General features: G+C 39.2%; 1 protein-coding gene across 1 annotated transcript in view; it reads right to left on the bottom strand.

The window, feature by feature from the left end:
- Positions 1-1,874: 1,874 nt before the first annotated feature.
- The window catches only part of si:dkey-246i14.3 (ephrin A4), a 66,837-nt gene continuing 48,307 nt past the window's right edge, over positions 1,875-20,404 (bottom strand). Inside the window, exons 4-5 of the mRNA XM_041792497.1 lie at positions 8,350-8,376; positions 1,875-3,777 (exon numbers count right to left, since the gene is read on the bottom strand). Coding sequence (XP_041648431.1) covers positions 3,692-3,777; positions 8,350-8,376 — 113 coding nt within the window. The 3' untranslated portion in view covers positions 1,875-3,691. The remainder of the gene's footprint in view (positions 3,778-8,349; positions 8,377-20,404) is intronic.

The raw sequence follows: 20,404 nt of genomic DNA, 5'->3' as shown, positions 1-20,404 counted from the left end.
GAGTTACAGTTTGACTGTCGTTGCCAAGTTTTGCTTAAATGTCCCTGATGAAAGTTTTGTGAAACACAATGCCCACAAAACTATACTTGGCCTTTTAATACCTCACTGCCCACAGGATATGAATTGCTTCGTTTTAACAAATCCTTCAACTTTAGTAGAATACAAAAAGCCAAGTTTAATATAAATTAAAAAATCCAAGTGATTTTTCTCAAGGATCTCTTCATGTTGGTGTCTCCAGTTTGCAGAAGGACACTTTTTGTAGAAATGCTGAACGCCCTCTTACCTCACTTCAGTTCACCTCGCTTTGAAATACAAACAACAATGGAGCCGCTTCTGGTCCACATGTTGATTACACAACGAGAAACTCTTAGAAGTTAAAAAAAAAAAAAAATCCTTACAAAAATCAATAGTAGTGCTTGTGACCTAAACATTTACTTCTGTAGGACACAAAATACATGGTTGTTGCCTTGCCTTTAGTTAAACAGCCCGTTTCAGATTTATGACTGAGCTTAAATACAAAACCATACAGTATATTTGTCAAGACCTTTACAAAATAAGCATGTTAACTTTTGATGCCTGTTAAAAATATAATACGTAATGGTGAAATAAAATGGCATTATTTGCTTCTATTAATAGGCTGACTTGTATGTTTTGGTGGATGTAATCAACACTGGCAGTCCAAGTCTAAGCTGTGGTCCAATTAGATGTAGGCCAACCTGTGGTAACAGAACTGTCTGTGTTGAAATGTAATACAGTGTAATTACTGTGTCAGTGGTGCAATATGGATATGCAATAATGAGGATGTTTCTTTTTAAATTCTAAAGCAGATAGTTAAAAACTAAATTTGTCCTCCTAAAAATTGTTTATGATTCAGCCGTCCCAGAAAGCCACTGAGGGAGCTTTGACGTGGGATTTTTACGATCTCCTAAATTCGTATAATATGGCAACATCCGTCCATAATTATGAAGTTTATTTTGGAGGGGGAGCGCAGATCCAGCTTTAGTGCACCGTCACACAGCATACAAGAAGGAAAATGGAAAAATTAGAGTTTGTTTGGCATTATTGTTCAAGCATGTCCGGTCTTGATACAACTAAAGTAAGTCTAAAGCTTTTTATCACATTATTACATGAAAGCTTTAGCTGGAGTAAACAACATGAACACAAGCTATCTTTACTGCCTCTGCGAAAAGTATCCTCTCTTTCTGCTGATTTCAGTATGCTTACTTCATCACTCACAATAGCAACAAAATGAAAACACAGGCTGTGGATATTCCTACATGAAGGTCAAAATCAAAGGCAAGTTCATAACATGCCTCCACAGTGACAAACATGTCATCAGAAGGGATCATAAACCATGAAATAGAAGCATTAGACCCATTATCCAGGAAATTGCCTTCCTGGCTTCACAAGAGGCTCTACATCACAGCCTACAGCGATGGAAATGCATTTACAGCTTGTTTGGATGTACACACTTCTATACGTAAAATATAAACAGCTCCACTTGCTCTGCATTCAACCTCAGCACTGTGTTTACTGAAAATAAATATAGTTAGTACTCCAGGGTTGATGTATTGACAATAATGCTTCTGGGTCTATTTATACAGCAGGGGGAGTCTATTGGTTATCTGAGTGTTATCAGGTCCACAGATAAAAAACTCAGCTCAATATTCGAGCCGGTTACTCACATTACACCGACCTCTTACACCGCAAGGTCATTTCCAGTCCCTCAAGTCTCCTTATCTCCGCGCCCCTGTGTATTACACTGCATGTGTGCGCTCTGCAAATAGAGCTGTATGTGTACGTGTGAGTGCTGTCACTGATCTGTGGTCACATAAAAATATCAATACAATGAGAATCAATGCCATGCGTTTGAATGCAATCAGGTTTATTTGTCGTCTCGCCGCATAGAAAAAGGCTCAGATTGCAGTTGGCTCTTCACAGAAGAGGCGACATTCTTCACTAAAATGTGAAAGCAGAACAAATACACATAAAGAAATAAAAAAACAAATACAACGTTGGTCAAAGTAGATTTCTACAACACTAATATTAACTAACAGACATTCAAACATTGGTTTACCTACAGATTTAAGAAACAATAATAACAGAATGAAGTTGATTTCACAACATGAAAAATATTGACAAGAAAAAAATATATTAAGTGCTCACAATGTAGTTTTTTTTTAAAGGAAACTGTGTGCAATTAAGCTATCAATTTTCCTTATAATATTTTGAGGATTTAATTATCTTTTATAAAAATTGATTTCAATTTATGGAATTTAAATGAAAATACACATTTTGATTTCTATTTTGTTGAAAAATTTCAGGAAAATAATTGATTATTTAAATTTTTAATTTGAGCAATTAAAAAAAATCTGAATAATTACAAATTGATTGCACAGTTGAATTAGTAAACTTGATACATTGCAGCAGAACGTATTGTTGAAAATTAACTTATAACTTATAAACAAGAATCTAAATCAATGTTTGTGTAAGCAAAAAGCCCTTTTTCATACACTTTTTTGAACTAAATATCAGGGATCTCCTCTCACTAAAATGCTTGTTTATGTCATTTGGCAGAATATATTAATTAACTAGAAAAATACTAAAAACAATAATCCTTTGCAGGATAAAAAATCAAAGAAAACAGACCAACAACAACCACAAAAATGAACAAAAACTTGTGTTTATCTGAACAATGTATTTTTTAAACATGAGCGTCCATCACTCAGTCGCCTCTGCAGTCGTCTGTAGTGTGTACAGTGGAGCAAGACGAGCTCACGCTTGCCGTTTACCCACAACCCCCTCTGTTTTGGCCTTTAGTCTTCAGCAGAAAGAGGAGAGTGGAGGCTGAACAGCAGGGGGTTCAATCAAAGAGGACACACTCTGACCCAAGTCATGATATTAACCACACAGCACAAGAATCTAGTGTCCAGTTTGCATCCCAGTTCGACTCCAGTTAAACCAGTTCAATCCCAGTAGGGGGCGCAGGAGCCCTGCCTGACTTTTCCAGAATATTCAATTTCTTCTCCAGAGGACATCATCTTAAAGTTTTTGAGGTTTAACTTACTTATCTTAATGAGATAAAAAAGGATGTAAAAATGTTTAAGAAATCTATGTGTAAACATCCAGAAATGACAAGAAGTCACCAGTAAGTGATTGAAATCTATCTGATCCAATCAGTACGGCACTGGGTGTTCATTTGGCCAATTTAAGACAGGAGGCTGGTGTTAAAAAAGAAGAAAATACAAAAGTATGTAGAAAAATTCTCAAAAAGAGAGAAAAGTTGGCCCTGAAAGGCCCATTGTTCTGTTCTTCTGGCATCAGACTTTGATGTGAGTCTCATGACGAGTTCTAACTTGTGTGTAATATTCTGCTCTACTACTTACACAACATTTGGGAGAGGAAAACAACAAGAAATTAATCACTGTGATTCAACATGTCAGTCCCTGAGTCGCTGTGGTCCCGTTCATTCAGGTGAAAACAGCTGATTTTAGTGGAATTTCACTGGTAAACAGCCATGGGGCGATGATGATGTCTGTCTTTAGCAAATAGCTTAGCATAGATCACGTCGCATCAGTCACTGTCCCTACACTGTACACTGAGTGTAGATTGCATTGTGTACTCTGAGTAGTGTCTCCCCGTCAGACGGAGGACAGGGTGAGGTCAGCGTTGGCGAGGAAGGTCCGGGCTGTCAGGTGATCAGGAGGAGGAGGAGGAGGAGGAGGAGAGGAGGTGAAGCTGTCGTAAGGGAGCAGGCGCTACGTGGACGTGCAGTTTCTAAAAGAAGAAGAGAAAGGAGTAAAATACCATGTGTCTGAGTAAACAGCATGTGGACCTTTTGTCTGAACTGTCTTCAATTTAAAAATCCTAAAGTTGCACCAAACAGCGCTTCTATTTCTCCTGAGTTGTGTGTGGTGGATGGCTTTCCACCTAAAGCCCTTCTCACAAATGCAACACTTCTTGAAAATTTCAGTTTAACCTCCCCAGAAAATTCTCTGACTTGCTTTTTTGTACTTATCTGTCACAGCGAGAAGTTTTCCTGCAGTTTGCCTGTCAGTCAAGGAGATGTGTGGGAAAGGGGCAAAATACAAGCAGGAAAAATTCAGTGTGGAAAAGTCCACTGTTTGCATTCACAACTGCAGCTCACCCAGGAAAATTCAGGGAATTTTCATGAGCTTTGTGCAAGTGTGAAGAGGGCTTATGTGTCTGGTTTTGTCCAAGCTTTCTACCTGTTAAAGGAAGTTTTTTTTCTGGCCTCTTTTGTGGTTCATAGTAGTCAAGTTTGGCTCTGTCTCATCATGAAATAACTTTAGATGTTAAAATCTAAAGAAAAAAAAAACAAAACAAAACAAGGCACTTGTCTGTAGAAAAGGGTTTATACAGCGCTTATTTTGCTGACAGGTTCTTTAGGCTGGCCACACACTGGAAGATTTTCAATCTGAGTCAAGTTTTTTAAAAAGTGGGACACCACAGCTGTGAAGACAAATTAAAACAATTTTGCATCTTATCCTAATCCTCTGAATGTACATACTAGAACATTAATTCTCAAAAGGTGGCCTGGGACCCAAAAGTAGGTAAAAATGCCTTTTTCAGTGGGTTGCAGATGTGCATGTGGAAACAAGATTTGTGGCAAAAAGTCCATGGTGTGCTTTTTTTCTGAAAGAAAAGGCTCTTTGTTCCATTACATGAGTAGGGCATTTAACTACAGTACCTATTTTCATTAAATTCTCTGTTTGTGTAAAGCACTTTGTGTTACATTATTTTCAATGAAAAGTGCTGTACAAATAAGACCAATTGATTGATTAACTGGTCAGAGTAACTCTGTAACTGTTACGTGGTAATTAAAGTAACGCTGTGACTGTTGAGTGGCCATTAGAGTATCTCTGTGACTGTTGAGTGGTCATCAGAGTAATTCATTGACTGTTGAGTGGTCATCAGAGTAATTTTGTGACTGTTAAGCTGTGTTTGTTAAGTGGCTATTAGAGTAACTCTGTGACTGTTAAGTGGCTATTAGAGTAACTCTGTGACTGTTGAGTGGCCATTAGAGTAACTCTGTGACTGTTGAGTGGCCATTAGAGTAACTCTGGGATTGTTGAGTGGTCATCAGAGTAACTTTGTGACTGTTAAGCTGCTATTAGAGTAACTCTGTGACTGTTAAGTGGCTATTAGAGTAACTTTGTGACTGTTAAGTGGCTATTAGAGTAACTTTGTGACTGTTAAGTGGATATTAGAGTAACTCTGTGACTGTTGAGTGGTCATCAGAGTAACTCATTGACTGTTGAGTGGTCATCAGAGTAATTTTGTGACTGTTAAGCTGTGTTTGTTAAGTGGCTATTAGAGTAACTCTGTGACTGTTAAGTGGCTATTAGAGTAACTCTGTGACTGTTGAGTGGCCATTAGAGTATCTCTGTGACTGTTGAGTGGCCATTAGAGTAACTCTGGGACTGTTGAGTGGTCATCAGAGTAACTTTGTGACTGTTAAGCTGCTATTAGAGTAACTCTGTGACTGTTAAGTGGCTATTAGAGTAACTTTGTGACTGTTAAGTGGCTATTAGAGTAACTTTGTGACTGTTAAGTGGATATTAGAGTAACTCTGTGACTGTTGAGTGGTCATCAGAGTAACTCATTGACTGTTGAGTGGTCATCAGAGTACCTTTGTGACTGTTAAGCTGTGATTGTTAAGTGGCTATTAGAGTAACTCTGTGACTGTTAAGTGGCTATTAGAGTAACTCTGTGACTGTTAAGTGGCTATTATAGTAACTCTGTGACTGTTAAGTGGCTATTAGAGTAACTGTGATTTTTAAGTGGCTATTAGAGTAACTCTGTGATTATTTAGTGGCTATTAGAGTAACTCTGTGACTTTTAAGTGGATATTAGAGTAACTGGGATTGTTAAGTGGCTATTAGAGTAACTTTATGACTGTTAAGTGGCTATTAGAGAAACTTTGTGACTGTTAAGGGGCTTTTAGAGTAACTCTGTGACTGTTAAGTGGCCATTAGAGTAACTCTGTGACTGTTAAGTGCTTATTAGAGTAACCCTGTGACTGTTAAGTGGCTATAAGGGTAACTCTGTGACTGTTAAGTTGCTATTAGAGTAACTTTGTGACTGTTAAGTGGCTATTAGTGTAACTCTATGACTATTAGGTGGCTATAAGGGTAACTCTGTGACTGTTAAGTGGCTATTAGAGTATCTATATGACTGTTAAGTGGATATTTGAGTTACTCTGGGACTGTTAAGTGGCTATATGGGTAACTCTGTGACTGTTAAGTTGCTATTAGAGTAACTCAATGACTGTTAAGTGGCCATTAGTGTACCTCTGTGACTGTTGAGTGGTCATCAGAGTAACTCTTGGACTGTCGAGTGGTCATCAGAGTAACTCTGTGACTGTTGAGTGGTCATCAGAGTTACTCTGTGACTATTAAGTGGTCATCAGAGTAACTTTGTGACTGTTATGTGGCTTTTAGATGAACTATGTGACTGTTAAATGGATATTAGAGTAAATCTGTGACTGTTATATGGCTATATGAGTAATTTTGTGACTGTTAAGTGGCTATTAGAGTAACTTTGTGACTGTTAAGTGAATATTAGAGTAACTTTGTGACTGTAAAGTGGATATTAGAGTAACTTTGTGACTGTTAAGTGGCCATTAGTGTAACTCTGTCAAGGTTCAAAGTTTACTTTATTATCCCTGTGAAGGGCAATCTGTTTTGCAGCCAGCAGTCAAGACATACAGTATTGTGCAGAAGTTTTAGGCATGTAAAGTGCTAATGGTTTTTCACAGGTCCTGATGTTCCACAACCGCGGGCTGAAGAGAAGACAACGGGCCGCCAGAGTCAATGTCAACACATTTGACATGTACGTGTGTCACTCAGCAACCAAGGTCGAGCTTAACAGCATTTCTTTTGTCTGGGCCTTTGCACCCCTGGTAATACACACAGCAACCACCAACAGTTTTCAGGTGCTTAGAACATACACACAATCAGGGGGTTGTGGCAACCCTCCTACCCGCCCTTACAGTACCCTAGGTTATGTTTAAGCACCTCATCTACCCATAACTCTGCCCTAACGCTGTGGTTTTTGTTTTGTTTTCTTCAGATTATTTTCCCATGCCCTTAGTAATGTACAAAGACATCTAGAGCATGACCTGGGTTGTGTCAATCCTCCTTCCTGCCCAATGGGGCCCTCAGGTGGGCGTACTCGCCATTATACGCCTTACTTCAGCCTCAAATTTCACCCCAAACATGCCTAAAACTTCTGCACAGTACTGTACATCCAGATCAATCATAAAAGCGGCATAAACGACACAATAAATAGAAGCACAAGAAGCAGTGTGCAATACAACAACAACACATAATAAGACATAACACGGGCTTCAGCTAACCACTTAGAAAACCGATGGCTGCAGGGACAAAAGAGTTTTTTTTAGCCTTTTTGTCCTGCATGCTGGCAGGCTGAATCTGCGACCGGATGGTAGCAGCTTAAACTCAGAAAATAAAGGATGGCTGTGATCACCCAAGATAGACTGGGCATTTTTGAGGATCCTAACTTTGAACGATTGAGTTAGGTCAGTAAGGGTTGGACCTGAAATTTTACTACAGATTCTTAAAATGCTCTGCAATCCATTGTGATTTTTGATACTGAGGGACCCGTACCAAATGATAAAAGAGAAGTTAAAACAGATTCAATAAAACAAGAGTAAAACATCTTCATAAAAGTGCTATCAACATTAAAATTCCTCAGCTTCCTCAAGAAGTGCAAACGTTGATGTGCCTTTTTACAGACAGCATCCACCTGGGATTCAAAAGTGAGTTTGTTGTTGTGACTGTTTAATGTTCATCAGAGTAACTCTGTGACTGTTAAGTAGCCATTAGAGTAACTCTGACTGTTAAGTGGTATTTGGTGCTATACACATAGAAAGCAATAGCTGAAGTTCAAAGATTTCCCAAAGTCCTATGTTTTGAAGTGTTTTGATGTAGTTTTAGGGGAACTTTTCTTATTTAAGAAAATTTTGACAGATTTAATTTTCAAGTTTCCAAAATCTTGTGGAAAAAAACGTTCTAGAAAAGTTAATAAATTAGATTTAAATTCATTCCAACTACAGATGAAATTTTATCAGGCTGCATACTTTTAGCAATAAGCATTACTTGTCTGACCTATTCCTTAAATTCATCAGTTATTTCAATATTTCTTGTTTTCATGTTGATGGTTTATAAACCTGTTTTTTAAAGCTGTATTCATGCATAAATGTTTGACACATAAAAAATGCAGAGGTATTACATATTCTTCAGTATATCCAAAAAAAAAAAAAAGTTCTGAATAATAACATAAGCTTAAAATATTTTATCTCACCTTGTATTTGTTTTGAACCCTCCAACACTGCAAAAGAGAGAAAAGAGAGAAGACTTAGATAAAGTTGAGGTAAAGAAACAAGTTGCTGATTAGTCATTTCTGTGCTTAACTTTCTCATAAAGCTGCTGCTCTGTGGAACAAAAGAAGCAGAAACAGACAAATGACCAGGGGGAGGTATTTACCATTACTCAAAGCCTAACGCCATGAAAAATGAGTACTGACTGGCTGTGCAACCCTAAATATGTCCCCTATGCAAATTCTCTTAAAGGTCGGATAAAAAAAGAGCTGGAGAAGCACGGCAACAGGAAAAGATAGTGTTATGGAAATTAGGAGGAGTAAGAATGATGGAGATTATAAAGAGGGGGATACAGGAAATGAAAAAGAAGGGGGAAAACACAGGAGAAAATTCAGAACGACAGAGCGAAACCAAGAAGTGGACAGAAGATGAAAGGAAAGGCAGCGGAGACTCCAGTGAGAAAGTTTGGCGGAAAGAAAAAGAAGGTTGGAAAAGATTGAAACAAGGTCAGATGGAGAGAACCAGGGAGGGAGGGAGAAAGAGACGGGATAGGGGGGTATTTGTGTCTGGGCGTCACTTTCTCAGCAGGGGGTGGACTAAAAGGAAATAATGGAGGGATGGAAGGATGGAGGGATGGAGGGATGGGGAGGGAGTGAGCAGATGTGGAGAAGGACACAAAGAAATTCAGGTAGCGAGACTAAAAAGCGGAAACTCCTCAGAAAAAAAGGCAACAGGGATGAGGCTGTACAATTGTAGCCGTTATTAAATCGACTTGTGGCCTTGAACCCACCCTTGACACAACCCTGACGACTCACACACACACAAAAGCATGCATGCACACGTTAAAACAAAGCGTGTATTGATGTCTCCAAGAAAACTACCACCTATCCACATCCCGCAGCGATTGACTGAGATTACGGGAGAGGAAATGGGACACTCCGAGCTCATCTGTTGCAGAGTCACACAGCAGTGGGAGAGAGGATTTATTAAATGAAGGCTTAGTGAGGAAACACAGTGTTTGCCTGTAATATCCATCTTGTACCTACAGGTCCTGTGCAGCAACACGTCGCCCTGACAGACAGACCAAATTACTCCCAGGATGTGTACAACTAACGACCATCGAGGGGTTAACGAAGCATTAAATAGCACGCTGGGCCCGGGCCTCTCTCTGAGCTGCCTGTGTGTGTCTGTGTAGATGAAACTGAGATTGTTTGGGGGGCAAGGCAAAGCAAACAGAAAAAGAAGCATTCTTGTGATGGAAATAGTTCCCTTGACTTACTCAAGACAGTAATAAAAAGGCCTGCTGTGTTTATTTGTATGAGATTTTTAATCAAAAATGTTGAATTCTGGAGTGGCGGTGGCTTGGTGGTTGTGTCAGCACGCCCTGTGTGCATGGGGTTGTTGTCCCTAGAGTGGGCAGCCTGGGCCTAGGCCTAGGCCTGACCTGGCCTTTGGTTATTAGGGGTGATATTTAGCTCTATCAGTGTGTTATTTGACACATTGCTGACAAAAAAATTAATTAAGTGTACTTTTGCTCCACTGTGAGCTGCATCTTTCCCTCTTGCTCTGTTTTCATTCTTAATCTAAATGAATTCTATGTTTACCATCTAACACTGACGCAATGAATTAATCATTTGTTATCATCCAGTAGTACAGTGAATCATTCTGAAAAGCAATTTGACTTCAGTTTCATTATGTTGTCTTAAAGGTGCATTGTGTAAAATTTAGCCCAATAGCATTAAGCAGAACAAACGTGGTAAAAATGAAACATAACATAAAGAGATATGCCTATTTAAATCAGTGTTTTATCACCTGAATATATGAAATTGTTTTGATTTTTATCAACTCAGAATAAGCCTTTTATTCATACACAGGGAGGGTCCCCCCATGGGGTCCACCATCTTAGATTTTTGCTTGTTTCTGCAGCACCATTGAGGCTAGAAAATAACAGAAATCAATTTTTAAAAATTCCACTGATTTTCACGTTTCCATCAGAAGTGATCACTGCAATCTAGAATCTGACTGTTAGATGCTACTAATATTCCTAAATTTTACACACTGCACCTTCAAAATTTAATTAGTAAGCTTTTGAATTTGGGCCTGTGCCCACAGCCGCTGTCTTTAGTTTCCCAACCTCTGTTTCAGAGCTCTTCTTACCAGTGTTTATTGACTACTAATGCTTAAAAAAGACCTGCACAACTTTTTAAAAATGTATCCAATTTCAATAAAATAATGTTTATTATGTCTGTACAATCATCCGTCACAATAATTCCCTGATGGTGTAGCAGCTGTCCCTGTACATATCCTCTCCTGAACATCTCAGTGAACACAGTTCATCACCGCTAGCCACGTTTGTGCATGTGAGCCAGACTAAATGTCTTCTTAGACTTAAAAAAAGACAAAAATTAGATGCATAACAGCATCTAAATGGAGAGCATATCTGTTTGTGCAAGGTCTGTGTGCTTACTCTGCAGAAAAATGCATATTGGTGTCCCGAGAGCTTCAGAAGGTATTTCAAGACAACTCTTGCTATCTTTGACACCACTTTGCTGCAAGAAGATTTTGGGGCAGAAACGTCCGGCCATTTTTCAGACTTGTACAGAACGAGAGCTAAACCAGTGTCAGAACCAGTGGCTGAAGGCAAAAAGAAAAATTCATAATAGACGCAGAAGCTGTGAAAGCATATTTATGTCTATTAAGGAGCTTGTTACAGATGAAGAAGTCCATAACTGTTTTTATTGATGCTATAAAAATATTTTTACATTTAGATATTTCATATACAAAAGTTTTAGCACATGCAATGTTGATGTCTCTCAGGCCCTTCATTTTGGATCCTTTTTCAGTAACTGGCCCCTATTCCAAACTAATTGAGAAGCCCTATACTAGGTTAAGGAAGCTGACTTCTGCTTCTCTCAGAAGAATCCACCACATTGTAAATAAATAACTCCATGTTCTTAATATTTTTCTTTATTCAAGGTAAAATAACTAGGTGTAATGTTCTCAACAAATCATATTATTGCATATGCAGCAGCGGTAGACATGGGAAATAAACCCCTGAGATCAGTTGGATCAGTATTTCCTTCCACCGTTGATGTTCACAAAACTGACGGCCCGCCCCACTTGATTTTGATTGGTCAGCAAGGGAGAAGTGATTGTGATGAGTGTAGTATGGTTTCATAAGTTGAACAATTTCACAATTTTATTTTTGGAAATAACATTATATATGGTAAAGCTTAACTAAAATTTACTTGAAACAGATCTTTAATCCTTCAAGATGTAAATGAATGCTGTAATATAATATAGTCTTTTTTCAATGTAAACCCCTTTTATTAAAACAGGATTACCTTTTTCGATGATGTTAACAATGTGCATGTGCACACTGAGCTAGACCATTTGGAAAGTAATGTCAGACTTTGTAGCTAATTTATAATGTGCACAAATGTCAGGGAGCCAGGAAATTAAGTAGCAGAAACCTAGACAACTCTAATGGAAAAATTATTAAATAAGTGCAAAAAGTGGCAAAAAAATTTGGGCAGATGGGCAAATGAAGTGGCAAAATGAGTTGAGCATGGCAAAACATTATGTTATAAGATGCAGAATTGGCTAAAATTGGTTAAAAGTGGCAAAAATAGGCAATAAGAAAAGAATGGGTTGAAAGGGACAAATATTAGTTTGAAGTGGTGAAAAGAAAGGCTAAAAATAGGTACAAATGTCAAAACTGGCTGGAAAAAATGGTGAAAGCAGTTAAAATAGTGGTGAAAAGAGCATAGAACAAAAAATGCTTTCAATATTTGAACCCATAAAAGCTTGACACAGTTTTCAGCTGCAGTATGAGGAAACTGTTAGAAAGAATGCTAGCATTGGTACAAATAAATCACAACTGGGACGGGCCCATTTACTCAGTTTCTCAGAGGCCCAGTCAGCTTTGAGGGCAGGCCTAACTGCCCTACCTGCCACAGCTGAAATCCACTACCTTTTGGCTAGCCTGCAGATGTTAAGCCCTAGTTCCAAATACCAGTTAATATTGTCATAATCTGTATCTGGTAATAATGTGTATTGGTATCGGCCCTGAAAACAAATATTAGATGACTTCTACTACTTTTACACCGTCTTTCTCCACTCCCTTTCTGGGTTCTGACCTGCTCCACTGTCCTGTCTTTCAACTGGGGGCATGAGGAACCCAAAAAAGTTTTATTTATGGTTTCAATCCATATTTAAGGAAATGTTTCTTATACTGTCTTTTGATCAGATGGCCATTTGCGCTGATTTTTTAAATCAAAAATAAAAAAGTTGTAATGCTTATAATTAGGCACTTTATCAAAAACTGTATTTATTTTAAAAAAACCTGATTCTACCATTTCTTCTTCTTCTTTTATTGAGTTTTTCCAATGTTGAACATCTCTGGCCTGTTAAAATAATCATAAAGTATAATTTTCTCAAGATAAGTGCATAACACATGGATCAGACTTCCATCTACAGTAAACATTTAAATCATCATTATCAGTAAACATTTCCGTAACACAGCGCTGCTCTTAAAAATTAAAAAGTTCTTTTGTGACATACCTCGTGTTTACCCGACTGTGTGTGATTTGCGTGTTATGATCTGCTTTTAATCACATTATTCACCCAAAAAAACTGAACATTGAGGTCACCAGACTGTCTCAGCATCATAATTTCGGTCATGGCGTGCTGCGCCACAAAATGGCGTCTACGGTGGTGTGACTGTATTTAAAAAAAAAAAAAACAGTGTCATCTCGGCACTGCAGTCAGACACATGCAGCGTGTGTGATTGTACATGCAGCACCATGGCTAAACGTGTGATTGTGTGCGTGTGTGCATGCGTCTCCAGTCGGCAGAACGCCCCACTGCAGAGACTGACACGGTTCCACCATCCCACCTCTCCACTTGCGCCGCCATTTTACACAAGCAGGAGCTATCATTAAAAAATGCTGAGGGTTAGCATTCAAATGTTAAGATAAACAAAAAATCGTGACGGGAAAAAAGCGAACGAAAAATTTGACGAAAGCGGGTTGAGTCATATTTGTGGGGTCGAGTTTTGGATCCAAAAGAGCTTAGTTTGGGAAAGTGGCGTCTGTGTGCATGCCTGCTTTCTGGTTTTGTCCTTGTGTGTTTCGAGTTCAGAGGGTACAAAGGTATTTGGGAGAGAGGGGGGGTTAGGAGAGCAGCGATGTAAGAAATGTTAAAAAAAAAAAAAAAAAAAAAAAAGGAAAGAAAATAGCAGGAAAAAAGAAACTGGGGAAAATGGTGTAGCTCTGCAAACTGAAATGAAGGCAATGGACTGCTCACAGCAGGAGAACGACAGAAAGGAGAGAAGAGAGACGGAGAGAGGAAGGGAATCAATTAGGGAGAGAGGAAGAAGTCGGGCTGTAATGGTTTCTCGCAGTGGGACGGCTGCAAAAGAGAGAGGGCAAAGAGGCAGAGCAACAAGGAGAACAAGAGAGATAAACACAACAGGAGGAGTTTTTAAGAAGAAGTTGCAGCCCCCCAAAAAAAAGAATGAAAGAAAGAAAGGTAAGTATGGAGTGAGAGGCGAAGCGAGACAGTGAAAGATGCACAGAGGGCTGCAGGCAGGGCGCCGGAGATTTCACATGACACCCGTCTGCTGATGCCAATTCAGAGCCTTGTTTTCTGATGCAACACCTTTCTGCTAAGCTCTTTCTCTGGCAAGGATCTAGACAGCCGCGTGTTCAAATACATATCAAACCATAATGGGAATAAAGAACCAAAACCAAGAAAACCAAACATAGTGCGCTCCAAGCTACAACCAAGATGGGGAAACAGGCAAAATCGGAGAGAAAGACACAAGACACACTTAGTGCATTCACACAGACACGAAACTCCTGTGAAATTTACAGGTGCGTGACTGTAGACGGACATATTTTTCACTCTGACTATCCGGAATTTTCTCCACCAGCTCCCCCAGTAAAATGTATCAGTGAAGCCAGTGTGAGCCAGTGTGGGAATAGTTGATGTAGCTAATGGGATGTGATGGTGGACACATAATGACACTGCTGCTTAGTTGTGTTTTCTTGTGTGTTGATGGTAAATAAATCAAAGTACATGTAGTTTTGAGAAAAAGTTGGAAATTGTCATCACACTGTTGCGTTGTCCATTTCTGCATCATTCTTTCGAATGACTCCTGGACACAGCTTCAGTTGTGTTCAAATAATAGCACTATCTTTAAAAAGTGAGTAAAGCTCAAAATCCTTAAAATAACTTTTATTTCCATACATGCAAATGCATTGGTATAACTGCATGCTCTCTTCCAAATCAAAACATGGAGAAAAAAATCATCAAATTTATTACTTAACAGAAAGTGGAGAAAAGGAAAATAGCAGTGTCTGCATTTTTCTTTACAAACTAGAATATTTACTGTATGAACTGAAGAATCCTTGAAGATTTCGCTTTCCTGTAAATCACTGAACTAATATTTGTTGTATAACCACTGCTTCACATCTGTGTTGCATGGGGTCGACTAAATTCTGGCACCTGTGAACAGTATTCCAGCCCAGGACGATTGGAGGACATTCTACAATTCCTCTTCTTTTCTTCGTTTGGCCTCAGAAACAGTATTTTTGTTGGCACCCCACAAGTTTTCTATTGGATTAAGGCCCGAGGATTGGGCTGGCCGTGCCATAACGTTAATCATGTTGTTCTGGAACCAAGATGCTACTCACTTACTGGTGTGTTTTTTGTGGTTTTGTTGAAACATCCATTTCAAGGGCATTTCAACTTCAGCATATTGCTACATGACCTCTTCAAGTATTTTGTTGTGTTCAAACTGATCCATGATTGCTGGTATGCGATAAAATGACACCGTGATATGAGAAACATCCCCATATCATGATGCTTGTGCCACCACGCTTCACTGTCCTCAGTGTGCTGTGGCTTGAATTCAGTGTTTCGGGTTTGTCTGGCAAACTATCTGCGGCACCTCGACCCAAAAAGAACAATCTTGCCTTCATCGGTCCTCAAAATGATGCACCATTTCTCTGTCGGCTAGTCAATGAGTTCCTTGGAAAATTGTACTGTCTTCAGCACGTCATTTCAATAATTGGACTTTGCGGGGGCTTCTTGCTGATAGCTTGGCTTCACGTAGGTGTCTTCTAATACAGTAGTTACAGCTCTCACAGGTAAGTTTAGACCTTCTGGAGCTGATCATTGGCTGAGTCTTTGCCATTGTGAATATTCTTCGATCAACTCGAATCATAGTTTTCTGAGTAAAAGATTTTCCTCTCTTACTATGAATTTGTTTTTAACTTTATTTTGACCACAAGGTGAAAGCGGTAAACTAGAACCCGTTTTTAAAGTGCCAACATATTCCATCTTATGTTTCTGGCGAACAGGAGACTCCTGTTCTGGAGGAGGCCGGAATATGTCAGCACTTTTATACGTCTTTTCTCTCTCAAAAAGTTAAATTTATCCATGAAAATGAAATATTAGGGCAATTAATTGATGTTCAATAACAATCACAGTTTCCATTGCTTATGAAAACAAGGTAATCCGACTTGCCATGTGGTTTTGTTCATGGGTTTTGCCATGTGTTGTCAATATTTCAGGGTTTCAGGGCGCAGTAGGCCTAGTGCTTTGAGGTGCGTCCCATGTATGCGGCCAGCCCAGGTTGTTGTGAAATCAGCGAGTAATCATGTTTTATAATAGTGATCTCAATATCATAATTGTCATGATTATTTTCGCCATAATCACACAGCCCCAGTCCATATGTGAAAATGGCTACAGAATACTGTGAGGTTTTGTTACCTTGCTTTGTTGTGTTTCACGTTAAATTAAGGTTATAAACACACTTTTTCCTACACTGGAGAGGAGACCAAGGGACTGGCGAATGGTGGCTGACCTTGGAGCAATGTCAACGTACCTGACGGACCCTCTCACTGTCACCACTCTGTCCTTCAGACCAAAGTGACGAAGGTATAGTAATTAATTCAAAGAGCTACAACAGAGTATCCCCTCGTGGAGCGACCTCTAATCACATGGGCATCTTCCACGGGGAAAAGCAGTTAAGAGTGGGAAGTGCGTGTTTTGAAGTTGAGACAAGAGAGGAGACATAGCTGAAGGACAACAGAAGCTGCCATCACCAATGGCCACACACACATCATCATACACACTGGCCCTGCTGCCATGCTACCTGTCAGATGAAAGGCAACCTGAGCAGGAAGGAACCAGTGAGTATGTGAGGTGTTACCACAGGGAACAACACAACAGCAGCTGTGGTAAACCGCCACTAATGGACAGTCAGAGACAGAGAGAGAGAGGAAGACCCTCCAACTCTCCTTCATCTCCTCCTCTCACCTCATCCATCTCATTCCCTCGCTTCTCTCTCTGGCCTCATCCACATCCACATCCCAACGCACTCACCGCACAGCGTGCGCAGGACAGAGATGAAGCGGATAAACAGAAGAGAGGTGAATAAAGCGTATTGTAGATATGGAAATACAACGATAGAGATAGAGAGGACACAGGGAAGGTAGAAGACTCTTGGGGAATAGTGTCGTGGATGGCACCTAGATTAGTTTTGCTCCAGTAGCGAAAGATCATAAAAAATGAGGAAGGGAGGAGAGAGCTGAGGAGACAGAGAGAAGGGGAGGATTAGTGCCACTTCAGGAAGGACAGAAGACTAAAAAAAGAGAGAAAGAAAAAACAGACAAGGACAGAGAGATCCTCAAATTTAGTTGGGATTAGTTTTGGTTAAAGAACAGGATGAGAGGGGGAGAAAAAGCACAAGAAAGGGAGACAGTAGATGGGAGATTGTGTGTCTTTGTAGGTAGAACTGTTACTAATGTGAGGTAATGGGCTTTAACAGTAAAGTCAAGTGTGTGTGTCTACAGTCTGGTATATCCAGGTGATTTCAGATATTTGATTATTTCTGGCTCCGATGAGCTGATCAGGGAATTCTGTCAGAAGGTCAAGACGACATTAGCATTTCCTCGCTGAGCAACTATCTGCTGTATTTCTAATTAATGACAGCAGGATAATTAACATATAAAAAAAGTCATCAGCCTTCACTGTGGTAATAGCGCAGCAAATTAGTCCCCGTCTCTCGCTAGAACAGTGCTGGCATTTAGGAATTCATTCGAGACGGATGGAGCACTTTTTTTGTTCCGGTTTTTAATATTTCTCCCCACTTTGCTCCATAAATTTAATCAAGGCGGCCATAATAGCAGGTGTTTGTTAGAAAACATGCCATGAATGGGTCTCATACACAACCCTCATGGCTGGTTTTTCTGTGTTCAGCCTGGGATGGCACGACAAGCCCCCCTGCGGATAGCACTGGGATGGGAACTGGGACAGACGTCTCAGACACGCACATGAGGTCACAAACACAGTTGTACAAATGCAACCTCCAGAAAAGGCCCATACACTCATGCATAAACGCACAAAAACACAAAGTGCTCAGTAAAAAGGATATAAAAAAAGAAAAACAGTCATAGACGTAGAAATGCTCACACTCACACAGACACACCAACAACTGTACAGGGATTCCCACAGTGACTGGGCAACATTCCCAACCGGAATGGGCAGCTCACTGGACTGGAAGACTAACATTACTCCAGGCGCACTCTGGATTAGATCAACGCTGGGAATTTCACAGAGGGACGGAGAGATGGAGAGTGGGAGAATGAGGGGGACAAGGAGTTTAGAAAAAAAAGAAGAGAGAGCTAAAGGAGGGGTGAGGGGAGAAGAGGGAGGTGTGCTTAGGAAGTAACTTGTTCTCCAAAACACCTTGAACCAGTTCACCATATTCAAATGATTACCAATAATTATCAATCATTGCACCTTAAATGATATGCAGTGTTGGGGTAGTTACTCAAATAACTAACCCATTACACATTACTAGTGACTTTCTCAAAAAAGCAGTGCATTGCATTACTGACTCACAGCTAAAAGTAACTAGATAAATGACAAACATTTGCATTACTCCTTGTCACCTGAGATCTTCTGCAATTAATTGCCAATTAAAAATACATTTAAAATCCTTACATATTCCCTCGTTATTGTGATACAATTTAAAAGCACTATTTTGTGCAGTAAAAGGCGAAAGGGTACATAAGTGATGTCAACACAAGAAGTGATGTTACAAGATGGGACTTAGACTCTGCGACAAGTTAGTCAGCAGTCGAGTACGTCTGTCATGTGTTATGTTGAGTCGAGTTGTGTTCATAAAGTCAACTACAGATGGCTGCTGCCTCCTAATAATTCTTCACAACATCAGACAGGAAGTCACCGGAAACTAAATAACCATTAAGTAGTTTTATAGATAACAAAAGGAAAGGATTTTAACATCATTCAATTTTGGAACAAATAAGATAACACTGTTAGGAGCTAATGTAGTGTTAACTAACATTATATTATGGATGAAGTGCTCGACTGCTAGCATTAGCTGTTGAATAAATGTAGCTAGGTGTGTTCCAAATGGCACACTTCTGTAGGTTTACTTGACTGTAGTAGCATATACTTTCAAGCAGTAGCCCACAAAAGACTTCTCTCAACAGGGTAGTGCTGTCCCAGATTGCACACTGCTGTTTTGTCCTTACTGGAAGTGACAGTGGTTTAACCTCGTCTTTTTTCTTCTTCTAGGTCGTTAGTGAATTATCATAGATTTGACAGCTATTTGAAGCCACCTTGAAATTCTTTTAACATTATTTTTTATTTTATTCCCTAAAAGAAACTGAACTTATTTAGCCTTATTTTTATGCTCAATTGAAATGTGCTGCCATTGCGAGTAATGTGCTAGCAATCAGCTGATGCTTACTTTAGCTGACATGCTTGCAATCTAAAGGTACCATGTTACAGTTGAGCTAAGGGTTAGGTTACCAAAAGTAAAAAGTCAAAAACCTGACCTGCACAACCTAATTACAAAATGTTCATTAAGGTTGAATAAAAAGTCTGCCTACAGTAAAAAGAAAAGCTTGTCCTCTATAAAAACACTCCTACACTAATGTAGCAAAGGATAATGCTAGCAAAACCAAATTAGCTACTTAGATAACATAGCTACATAGCTGATATAGCTAAGGATAATATTAACAAAACTACATCAGCTACTTAGATAACGCAGCTACATAGCTGGCATAGCTAAGGATAAAGCTAACAAAGCTACTTTATCCACTTAGATTTCATAGGTATGTAGCTAACAATAAAATCTAAAGCTAGTGAAGTTGAGCTGGCTCTGTAAGCAATGTAGGTTATGTAACTAGTAGTTAGGTATCTAAATCTAAAGCTAATAAAGCTACATTAGCTACCTTGGTTATGCAGCTACATAACTAACTTAGCTAAAGTAAATCTGGCTATGTTAGATTATGCTTTGTTTGCTATGCTAGACCCATTGTAGAAGTAGTTATGGCTCACTTTAGCTTTGTTAACTTAAGCTAAAGCTAACGTAGCTACAGTGGCTGATATAGCCATGTTAACTTTGTACCTAGCAAAGCTATGTTAGCTTTAGCTGATGCTAACAAAGCTAAAGCAGGACAAATTTGCTAAACTACTTTTAAAACAGTTCTCTGCATAATTTAATCCTTTCTTAGACATCAGATCTTCTTTTCTGTTTTATGTATTAATATGGTTATGTCATGAATTTAACAGCCAGACTGTAAGAGTTAAAACAAAAAAAAAATTCTAAAATGTACCCCAGAATTACGTCACTTCTGTTCTGATAGATGTGGTGTCTCACCGTAGGGGTCTGCAAGTTGAGGCATCTGAGATCCGCGGTCTGCAGCCAGACCCCGCTCCAAATTTCCACCATCAGTTTTCTTTTCTGATGCTAATTTATTTCAAGGTGTTGAAAACTGTCAGTGTAATAGGTGAACTGTTTGTTCGAGTGACAAACATGGAATATGGTAGCATGATATTATTACGCTACCACGTCAGAGTTCTGCGCCCTGAGTTTTATTTCAGAGGAAAGCAGCTTCTTTGTAAAATAAAATGAAAATTTTTTTTGAGTGAGTCTGATTTTACAAGGCTATAGATAATGCAAATATATAGAGAGGAGATAAATTTAGTTTCATT

Source organism: Cheilinus undulatus, linkage group 8 (genome assembly GCF_018320785.1).
Source record: "Cheilinus undulatus linkage group 8, ASM1832078v1, whole genome shotgun sequence".
Lineage (NCBI taxonomy): Eukaryota > Metazoa > Chordata > Actinopteri > Labriformes > Labridae > Cheilinus > Cheilinus undulatus.
Note: the sequence above shows the minus strand (reverse complement) of the source record. Positions and strands in the feature narration are given on the sequence as shown.